Below are 11,448 nucleotides of genomic sequence, written 5' to 3'. Positions count from 1 at the left end.
TACTCAATAAATTCCAGGTATTATATCTCTTTAAAAATAAAATATGATTTTGTGATGCCTAATACTGTGATTTGTTTTTCAAGTTCAGTCTTATGATTTATTTGTGTCTGGCTCATCTTACTTAACTTAGTGAGTTGGATTCTTTTAATATTTTTCAATTTCTCTCTCTTTTCTTTTATTCCAGGTAAATTTAGAAAGATCTGCAAATTTTCTTTCTTATTTCAGCATATTTGTACTCACTATGCTAACTTTACTTTTTCTTGCAAAGCTGATTATTGTATCTTTATGTTGCCTATTTAGAAAAAAACAAATCTCAGCTAATGAAAGTCTGGGTCTTGCAAGTATCACGTGCATTGAGTATATCTGACCCTTTTAGCTCACTTCCTCTTGTATTTGTCTGATCATAGGAAATGCTAGTATTTGAGTATCCAGTTATCTAACTGAAATCTAAAATTGAATCTTGGAGTTTAATAAAAACAACAGGAATTCCGGTTTCATAAAAATGACAGGAACTTGAGACAATCTTGCACAGGTGCACTAGTGATGTGCTTCCTTAAAATCAAACATTGTTTGACCCACCGCAGTCAATATGACATGAAATGTTCTGAGCTTGCAGCTGTTGAAACAATTTGACGGACGATGGAGGCAAGACAGGGCTCAGAAACATTCCTCTGTGTGCCACCCCAGCCACATCTGCTCACAGCAATGTTTTATTTTCTTAGTTAAGCTATCCTTTCGTGCCAGACCCTCTCCATAGAGCATCTTGCCAGGAGACTTCTCTTGTTTTGCAGGGGTTGTATAGGGGAAGGCAAAAATAACTCCCAAGTAGCGATGCAAAGCACTAGGCTAAAAAGTTACAATGTCCTGCCTTTGAAAGGCAGCTTGAGTAATTTTTGGAAGGCTCTACTATTTACCTACCTTCAAAATACGTATACTTGTGCACATTTTGCTCAGGAAGCCTGGATTGGAATGGAAGTTGAATTCTTGTAAGGACCGTCTCAGGAGGTGGGTTAAGAGCACATTTCCATGAATATGAATGCAAAAGAGCAGCAGGAAGAGACCCTCCTAAAATAGCTGTGATTAGGTAATGAAGAGGGCATGCAGAAACAGGAGGAAGCTGTATGAGGAAAGCACTGAGCCAGAGCAAGCAATATTCACAAAACACACAGCCCATTTAATTCAGTGAGAAGGGTAATTTAGTGGTAAGAGAATACGTTTTTAATCTAGAGGAGACTGGGTATGCGTCTGCTTTCCCGCCTGCTCCTGGTTTTCCCTCTGCCTGTGATTTGTGTTTCTGGTGGGCGATCTGCTCTGAACACGGGCTGCTGCGAGTGGGGTGGTCAGTTCCACGAGACACGCGGGCTACACGCAGTTGGGTTTGGTACGCATGGAGAGGCAACCAACATTATACTCGGGGACTATTCTGCAGTAGTTGCTTATATTGTACTGGTTTTGCGATTGCTCTTGCCAGTCCTTTTATTTACTATGGTCTTTCCAGGAAGATGGCTGCAGTGCACACGTTGCACCTGTTTAATTTAGCTGGGTTCCACAGAACCTTAATTGCCGTGTTTCCCCAGCTGCGGGGAACAGATTTCCACGCCAGCTGGTGGGTTTTGCGTTGGTAGGGCTGGCCGTGACATAAAGCCTTCGCCACCAGAAGTCTGCCTGGACAGCCCCCTGGGACACGGGGTCTACCATCCCCGCTCCGCGGCGGGTGGGACGCCTGGAGCGAAGAGACGCGCTGGGGCAGCGGCGAGGGGCACTGCTGGGAGTGTCCTCCCGCCCACACGGCTTTCCCGGCCGCTACCGAGTTTAACCTATAGATCAACCTCACGCTCCTCACTAAGGCTCCGCCCGCCCGGCCGCGGCCCCGGCGAGGTGCGCGCCGGGGGGCGGGGCCGGGCTGCCGGAAAACCCGGGCGGATCGGCCGTCCGGAGGGGTTGGGGCCGCTTCCGCCGCGGCGCAGTGGCGGGGTGGCGGTAGGAGGCGGGCCGGCGGCTGGTGAGTGCCCTTCTCCCGGCGGGTGGTGGCCGGGCAAGGCCTTCCCCAGCAGCGGGCGGTGTCCCCCGGCGCCCTCTCCCCCTCAGCCGCCCCTGTGCCTCCTTTCCCGTCCCCCTCCCGGGCCTAGGCCACGGCCCGCCCGCCCCTTCGCCGATCTCTCCACCCGCGGGCTGTCCGGCTGAGGCGCCGGGGCAGGGCCGAGCGGGGCGGGGGGCTGGTGCTGGTGCGCCACAGTCCCCGGCGCTGCCCTGCACCGGCCGCATGGCTCTCCCCCGGCCTCCGCCAGGCCGCTCCCCGGGCCTTCGGTTATTCGGGGTTGGGGGCGAGGTGGGAGAGAGCTGGGAGCCTGCGGGCCTTCGCCAACTGCTGGGAGGACTGGAAGGGGCGCCGCGTGGAGACGGGGTCCCCGTGGCGTGTTTCCTGCGTGGTGCTGGTGGAGGCCAGTGTCCTAACGCCCGCCTCTGGGTCCCGCTGGCGGCTTGGCCGGCGCCGCTCGCTGCTCCTGTCCCTGCAGAGAGCCGAGTGGTCCCTCAGCGGCGCTGCTGCTGACCCCCATGGGGCAGCCCCCCCTGCTCCGGGCCGGCCAGCGGCTCGCGGGATGGTCGGGATCGGGAGGCGAGAGTGAACTTCGCCTCGGTGCGCCCTGCCAGTGGGGGGAGCGTGTCGTCATCCGGCCTGGCGGCTGCGTGTGGGTGTTGCTGCCGGGGATCACTGTTTTTAGGTCACTCTGAAATTCAGATGTGAGAGCTGTTTGTTTTGTGGGATAGGAAGCAAGTTCAGTTCGTGCCGTTTGAAGCTCTTCTTCCAGCTCTTTGCTGGAATGGCTGCTTCACCGCAGTTGCATGTAACAGGCTATGCATTCAGGTCTTTAGGACAGGAATCTGACCGTTTTGTCACTTATAAGAGCAAAACAATCTCCTCTGCTTGAGAGGAGGTTAAACACTAAAAGCCTCAACTTATAGAAAGCAGACATGGACATGGCTGATAGTGCTTTTGGGGGCTGCAGAGCTTTAAAAAATTAAACCCCAAACAAACAAACCCCTTAAGAAGAACAGGTACCCTGCTCCCATATTAAAGGCAACAGAGGGGCATTTCCTGCTGTTTAGGTGCTTCTTGTAAATGCCCTACAGTCTTCCCTACGTTCTTAAGCACATACATGTCTTTTGAAAGTGAAAACTTTTTTTTTGTTTTGTTTGATTGTATGTGGCTTTATTTAAATTGTACAATATTAATTTTTCATGTGACTGCTTCTGCTTACATATATTTAGCCAGCCTCTTATAGGTAACCCCCTCTTTCAAAATCCACACAGGTTTGTGCTAACATTGAAGTTATAGCTCCTTGGAAATATTTTACTGTAAGTATATAGATATGACCAAGTGGGGGTGTAGCAAATTGGTAGCCCAGATGTTTTTGAGAATACTAAAATAGTGTGAAATATGAGTGCTTAATACCCAGTAATGCGAGACCTTGGAATGGTGGTGTAGACAGAATGTGCAGATTGCACTGGGCAGTGCAGCATTGCTTCTTAATCATTGCATCAGATTTGCCTGACAGATGGATTGGTGCTCAAAGTCTACATCTGTCTCCTCTGATCACAATTTTCATTCTTAACAAAATGAACAATGCCTGTTGTGGGGAAGGGGGAATATTCAGGTGATTTAGAATGGCTTTGGGGCCATCCTCATTATTGCCTCCTATATATTCAACATGTGACCAAGTTCCTTTGTTCTTTTAAAGCTTTCCTATATGGAGTTATGCCTCTGATGTGGACTTTAAAAAGTAGTTGTCTGTCCTAAAGGTGTCTAGACCTTAATGCCCAAAAAAGCCATAGGCTGTTTCTGCATATTGTGAACCATCCATAGGTGTTAGATATTTTAAGAGGAGAAACCTAGCGGTGTTGAACTGCCTTCTGGTTGCTTGAAACAAGTTATGCTTTACACCAAGACTTTCTTGCCTTAATGGTATTACAGAGCCAGGGCTTTGCTTGTTGAGATTTCCACAACAAATAATAACTCGTGTTTATCACATGATTAATTTGAAATTACAACTTTAACTTTTTAATTTCTAGGTGGGAATCACTAAATTGAACAGCAATAACCATGGGAGATGCTGCAAAACCTTACTTTGCCAGACAATATAAGGAACAGGAGATTTTGCATCAACAAGAATTGAAAGGAAGTCCTTTCCAGAAAGACCACCGAGTCATGGATGAATATGAAAATGGCCATAGCAATAAAACAGATACCAGCCTGCAAAAGAAGAAGGGAGCTCTAGGTCACTATGGAAACAGTCCCAGGCGAGGGCCACGTAGTGTTTTGAGTAGCCCAAATTCACTTAAAAACGCAACTTATGGTCAAGGGTCAAAGTTAAATGATACCCAAAGAGACCAAATTAAGAATCGGGTATCTGATGACCATCATGGTACTTCTGACAGCTGGAGAGAGTACAGATCTGTTGCCCGGATTCCTGTGCACAGCAGGACAAGAAAGGACTCTTTTCATGAGGTTGAAGGTTCTGGAAACAGAAATGTAAGACGACAGCTTCAGGAAGAGTTCATGGGTGAAGATATGCCAGACATGCAGCAAAGAAGCTTTGGTAATCAAAATGTTTTATTGTTTTTACTTACCTAACCATAAAGTAGCTTTTTCTGTGTGTTAGTGAAAAGTAAAATTTCAAGATTCACTGTAAAGCAAAAAAATCATTTTTGTTCTGTCATATATTGCAAGCTACACTGTGTATATATACATATATTGCTAGCTGTACCGTACTGCAGCACTTTAAACAAATTGCTACAGCAAATGATACAGAAATTGTTTTATAAATTGTGTTGTCTTTGTGAGTTTGTAAGTGGTAAGAGTAAGTAGATTGTACATCTGTGTAGTGTCCCTGTTTGTGGTTTTCCAGGTACAATTTGTTTGAATCTGTCAAGGTTGATAAGGGATGTTTCACTTAGGCTGATACATGGTAAGATTTTGAAGCCACCAGTGAGGTCTGTAATAACATATATTAACAAAGATTGAAAACAATTCCTTGTGGGTATCATGAGAACTTAATACTAGCAACAGTAATACAGCAATAACACAAAAACGTTTCTCCATGAATACTGGACTTCCCTATGGGCAGTTGGTACTAATAATAAGAATACAAGCCCTTGGTATTAGAAATGCAAGAAAGAACAGGCTAAGGGAGTGTTGTCCCAAAAGCAGGGTTCTGACACCTGGTGTACCAAAAAAAAAAAAAGGCAAATTGTAGCACAGAGAGACAAGACGTTGTTTATTAGAGAGTTGTGCAAATCTGGATGCTTTAACAAAGTCAGCATACCAAAAAGAAAAGTAATGGCCATTATAAATGAAATTTTATCACTACTCATGGCTGTCCTAAAGAGACAGTTGGTTACACATTCGCATATTCGTTACATAATCATTTTAGCATATAATGAGGAAAATCCAGCTAAAGTACACTTTATCTCACAGTCCTACAGGGAACTGCTGGAGAGAATCCAGCACAGGGCAACAAAGATGATGGAGTGGAGCACCTCCCTTATGAGGAAAGGCTGAGGGAGCTGGGTCTCTTTAGCTTGGAGAAGAGGAAAATGAGGTGTGACCTCATTAATGTTTACAAATATATAAAGGGTGGGTGTCACGAGGATGGAGCCAGGCTCTTCTTGGTGACAACCAATGGTAGGGCAAGGGGTAGTGGGTTCAAACTGAAACACAAGAGGTTCCACTTAAACTTGAGAAGAAACTTCTCAGTGATGGTGACAGAGCACTGGAACAGGCTGCCCGGGGGGTGTGGGGTCTTCTACTCTGGAGACATTCAAATCCCGCTTGGACACCTTCCTGTGTAACCTTATCTAAGTGTTCCTGCTCCAGCAGGGGGATTGGACTAGATGATGTTTTGAGGTCCCTTCCAATCCTTAACATTCTGTGATTCTGTCTCGATATATGTGTTAAAGCAAGAATGAACTAATTGTACAGGCTTCAAAAGGTCTGAAGCTGCAAGATCAGAGGTCTCTGTGATTAGGTGTTTCACAAATAACTCTTATCTTGTTAGAGAAGCAGATTGCAATTTCTGGCAGGTTTCATTCTTGTAAGTGATACTGGCTACAGTTCTCCCCTTTAGGACTTATTTGCATACATCTATGTATCAGATGAGTCCTACCTTTTCTAAACTGTTTTAGTGGCTGCAACACAGCACTTGGTCACACGTTGCAACATAACAATTGCTAGTACAATAATTATGATCAATTTCTTAATCCACGTCTGTAAATCAGGAATCCAGGACACCAATCACATCCAAACTTCTTGAAATCTATAAGTAGTATTGTTTTCTATACCTTATGCAAGACTGTAGTATGTTTCCAAATGATTACAGAAGGATAAATTGATCAGTATCGTAGGATCTTCATTGAACGTGAGTACCAGAAGGGAGTGTAAGTAGATGAAAGCAGAAAGAGGAAGCTTGAAAAAGAACATAATTAAATAAAATAAGAAAGACCGAGGCACAGATGAGGTGCAGCTAGCATGGAACAACTGCCTTTTAGCAAGAAATCTGCCTTGTTTTAGTTGAGACTGGGGGCCAAAGACAGTATTGATCCCCCTGCTGAGAAGGAAAGCTATTGCTGGTTGATACCAGGAAGTCCAGGAATTAAATGTCCTTTTCCTTTATATCAACTGTCACTAAAAGATAAACTGTGAACAGATGCCCTGTGTTTCTCCTTGATAGAAGTTGCACACGTAGGCTTAACCTTGGATGAGAAGAGAGCAGAGTAGAATCCTTTCCCAAGTTTGTTCTTGAATTTGCTGGGTGTAATGAACTTAGTTCTGTGAAATTTCAGGAACTCACTGAAGAGGATTTATGGGACCAGTGGCAATCATACCTGAGAACTTACTCAGGAAGAGTGAGCTACTGGCATCTAGGAAAGTGGAATTTATAAAGTTGTATGCAACTTTAATCTTGGGAATCCATTATTGAACAGATAGTGTAATCTACTATAAGTATTTGAAAGGTAAAAAAGAGGAGTGGGTGACAAGCCAGAAGGCTGTGCTTCCATCCAGCAAGACAGGGATGGGCTGGAGAGTTGGGCAGGGAAAAATTTAATGAAATATAACAAGGGCAATGTAGAGTCTTGCATCTGGGCAAGAATAACCCCACGTTCCAGTATCAATTGGGGAATGACTTGTTAGAGAGCAGTGTAGGGGAAAGGGACCTGGGGGCCTGGTGGACAGCAGGATGACCATGAGCCAGCACTGTGCCCTTGTGGCCTGGAAGGCCAATGGCATCCTGGTATGTATTAGAAGAGGGGTCGTTAGTAGGTTGAGAGAGGTTCTCCTCCCTTTCTACTCTGCCCTGGTGAGACCACATCTGGAATATTGTGTCCAGTTCTGGGCCCCTCAGTTCAAGAAGGACAGGGAACTGCTGGAGAGAGTCCAGCGCAGGGCAACAAAGATGATGAAGGGTGTGGAGCGTCTCCCTTATGAGGAAAGGCTGAGGGAGCTGGGTCTCTTTAGCTTGGAGAAGAGGAGACTGAGGGGTGACCTCATTAATGTTTATAAATATATAAAGGGTGGGTGTCACGAGGATGGAGCCAGGCCCTTCTTGGTGACAACCAGTGGTAGGACAAGGGGCAATGGGTACAAACTGGAACACAGGAGGTTCCACTTAAATATGAGAAGAAACTTCTTCACAGTAAGGGTGACAGAACACTGGAACAGGCTGCCCAGGGGAGTTGTGGATTTTCCTTCTCTGAAGACATTCAAAACCTGCTTGGACACATTCCTGTGTAACCTCATCTGGGTGTTCCGGCTCCGGCAAGGGGATTGGACTAGATGATCTTTCAAGCTACCTTCCACTAAGTAACATTCTGTGATTCTGTGTGATTTGTCAAGAAAAAAAGTACACCAAGTCCTTCTAATTTATTTCTTTAAAAGGCTGGTCAGTCCCCTATGGATGTGGGAGAAGCAGTTGGTAGATACTGGTAGTACTAGTACTGTAGTACTTTAGATACTATTATGTGACAGTCCTGTAAGTAAACTAGAGGAAATTTCTGTAAATTAAATTAATACAAGAGACTTGCAGAGCTAATTAGGTAACTATACTCAGAAGATACCAAGGATTTTGTCAAAACGATAGGGAGTATTCAGCAAGCATCTACGAGAATTCTATTCTGTTTGATATTTATCACACTATTCTGATGATGAGTGAAGGCAGCATGCTTTTTAATTGTGTGCTTTTAAATTTGAATAGGCTGTGGAGCTGATAGGAACTGACTGCAGAAAGCAGGAAGGTTAATAAAATAACTTTGAACAGCTGGATAAATGACCTACCTAGAGGATAAAATACAAAAAAAATATATTCAAGTACCATTATTTAAGTAGAAATGTCAACTGTACAAATAAAGGAGGAAAAGTTATGAATAGTAATTTTTCAGAGAAGAATCTGAAATCGTAGTGTATCAGAAGATGATAATGAGTATTCAGCATCATGGTGTTGTGGGGCACAGAAACAGATTCACAGCCTGAAGTACTCCTTTTTCTGTCAGTCTGCGGTAAATTTAGTAGCAGTTCTCTATCCAGCTTTGGCACCCCACCTGAATGAATAAAATGGAAACAGTCCAAAGAAGAGCAAGAAGAATGCCAGGGTACATAGAAAGTATAAACTACATGAATTGCAAACAATCCCCAGTCTTTCTGCAAAAGTAGAGGATAGGGAGGCATGCTAACAGTCTTCAGCTGTCTAGAAAGGTGTTAAAAAGCTGATGTAGTAATCTGGCTTGTGTCTTCCCAGTAGATCGGACACAAAACAATGGGCCTGAAGTTGAGCCAGAAAGATTCAGATGAGGAAGAAATGGAAAGTTTCCAATGATAAAGCTAGTGAGGTACTGGAGGGGTTGTCTGGGCAGCTCATGGAGTTTGTACCTGAGGGTACAAACAGGTTAGGTGAGCATTGCTCAGGATTGACAAGGTTCATTTCATCATGCAGTGAAGCACAGGCACAGCATAGCTCACCTTTTGAGGTTCCTTCAAAAGTTCTAATTTGATGTCACATAGCAAATAATTACTAACAATTTTTATTTTACATCTTTCTTTTACTTGAAATCTTTCATGCAGTTGTCCCTTTTCTTTAGTTTTATGCCGTTTTACTGCAGCTCGTAATGAAGGAGTCTGCTCAGTCTCTGAGGCACTGATTTTTTTTCTTGCAGGAGTTCTAACTTTAACCTGCCTCTACTACTTCATTTAGTGATTAAGCTACAATAAGATTGTCACTACTGTAACTACCAAATATTAGAAATATTTCTTTACTTTGTAATTTTTTAAGTTACTTCGTGGTTACAGAAGTAATTGGTAAGTAGGTAGTTGTCATGTGCTTTCCTTCAGAGATGTTAATTTAATACACATTTTCTCCAAGTTCAGTCTACACTGATCAGTAAAAATGTAGTCAAATGACTGTTGAAAGTCTTAAGAGTTTGAGCAGGAAAATCACCATGGAAAATGGAAGAGGTGTGTAAAGTTCAGAGACTCAGGCTTCTATTTCTTCTCCTTGGAGCTTCCTTTGGAGTATTGTCCCTGCAATCTATTAAGCCTCATTCTGTTTATTCCAGCATAAGCGTGCTGCTGCTGAAATAAATTATATTACCATTCTTGCGCTGTTCCTGTTTACAGCGTTAGCACAGGCATGCTATTTAGTGAACCGAATCAAACAACTAGTTGTAAATACACAACCAGATTGTTTCCCTTTTGCCTGTTATTAGAGACAAAAATTGGGGTCACAGGAAAGAAACTTTGTAAATGTATGTGGTAGAGAAGTTGTGTTTTCATTTTTATTATTATTGCATATTCAAACCTCATGCTGTGATGGGGCTTTTGGAGTCTAAGGAAGTTGTATAAACTTCCTCAGGAGCAAGGAACTTTAGAAATTCCATGCATTTGGACATCCTGTATAGCTGTTCAAATGGAAGGTAAGATGTGATCCAAAGTAATGTGTGAAAATCTAGCCTGTGTAGATTAATTCCTGAGATTACTTTTACAGGTATTCTTTGGATAAGTAGCAATTCCTGCTTCAAAATTATGACAAAGTTTGCGTAAAAGTAGAAGTGGTGTTCAAATTAATTTGTTACAGAGGTTTTGTTGTAAACATAACAAGCTTTCTAAGCATGTTTATTCTGCCAGTTGCACAGCTTTATTAAGCAATGTGTACAAATACTTAGCAAGTTCATTATTTATTGACTTACATAGCCAATAGTGGTTGATGTGTTTGTTTGTTTTCACTTGTCTGTTTAATAATGTGAAGGCAATACTAATCCATATGCTGGTTTAATTGAAAGGCAAGTGACATTAACAGGCAGTTATTACTGGTGATAATAAATTGTTGTATGTCAGCTAAGCCATGGCAGTAGTATATCGTAGTGCTCTTAACTCTTACAAGTAATTCAGATCATCTTACACTCACTAGTTGTGTGATATTCACAGTGGTCTATGGATCAGTTTGCTTTCTATTTTGTTCGTCTACCGAAGCCTTACTAGACATCCTGACATCTTAGGATATATTCTGCCTTTTCGTTACAGTGACATACAGCTATGTCTCAACTGGGCAATGAAATCTATTGCATTTAGTTTCGGGCTTTTTTGCTAGTTTAACAAAGCTATCTAAATGAAGTTGGTGAGTTCAATGGGACAAATAAATGGTTTTTAGTAGTTCGAAACAAAGGTACTGTATGTTATGACATAAATATAAATATATACAATATTGCTATTGTCAGACTTGCAGAGAACAGATCATGAAACTATGCAAGTTAGATGATTTGTATCTTTGACTCATCCATTAGCAGAGTGGTAATTAAAGAAAAAAAGAAAATGCTCTGTGGTACTCTGAAGTTATTTGACATTATTTGCTCTCATAACTCTTTATAAGAAATGAAGAAACTTAGGCAACAAAGAAGATCAAGAACTAGAAAAGATGAGTGCGATCAAGAGAAAGTGGATGATCCAGTCATAGACGAATCTGTGCTGTCGGCAAAAGAACTTCTAGGGTTGCAGCAAGCCGAAGAACGATTGAAGCGAGACTGCATTTACAGACTGAAGAAGGTGCCACTGTCTTTACTTGTATAGTCCTTCCGTATTATTTTGTTTGTAAATACAACATAGAAGGTACATTTTGAGCATTTTATCTGACTGTAGCTAGAAAGTTTAGTTGTAGAATTCATGTAGTGTATGAAATTGGTGCTGTTAATGAATTGTCAAGAGAAGGCAGGTTATCCTTTGGGTTTTACGATAATAAATCTTGATTTGGCAGCAAGGCAAGCACAAAAAATGGCAGTTGCTTTAGTTCCTGAATTAAAATCAAATCACTAGATGCTGGGGCAGTGGACCAGAAAAGTTTGTCTGTTTGTCCAGTCAATGTATTTTTCCATGGGAACTGTGTATTTTCCACTGTAAAAGACAAGGTG

At 42.8% G+C, this 11,448-nt stretch overlaps 1 protein-coding gene across 3 annotated transcripts in view; it reads left to right on the top strand.

Moving 5' to 3' along the window:
• Positions 1-1,918: 1,918 nt before the first annotated feature.
• Positions 1,919-11,448, top strand: part of TUT7 (terminal uridylyl transferase 7) — a 35,681-nt gene continuing 26,151 nt past the window's right edge. For 2 of the 3 annotated variants that reach the window (XM_080362996.1, XM_080362997.1), the window contains exons 1-4: positions 1,947-2,002; positions 3,313-3,357; positions 4,072-4,598; positions 10,914-11,086. In XM_080362996.1, the coding sequence (XP_080219122.1) occupies positions 4,103-4,598; positions 10,914-11,086 (669 nt within the window). In that variant the 5' untranslated portion in view covers positions 1,947-2,002; positions 3,313-3,357; positions 4,072-4,102. Of the gene's footprint in view, positions 2,003-3,312; positions 3,358-4,071; positions 4,599-10,913; positions 11,087-11,448 lie in introns of all 3 variants that reach the window. The other variant, XM_080362998.1, reaches the window with a different exon arrangement.

Source organism: Nesoenas mayeri (genome assembly GCF_963082525.1).
Source record: "Nesoenas mayeri genome assembly, chromosome: Z".
In the NCBI taxonomy this organism is placed as follows: domain Eukaryota; kingdom Metazoa; phylum Chordata; class Aves; order Columbiformes; family Columbidae; genus Nesoenas; species Nesoenas mayeri.
This window is presented reverse-complemented; position numbering and strand designations above follow the sequence as displayed.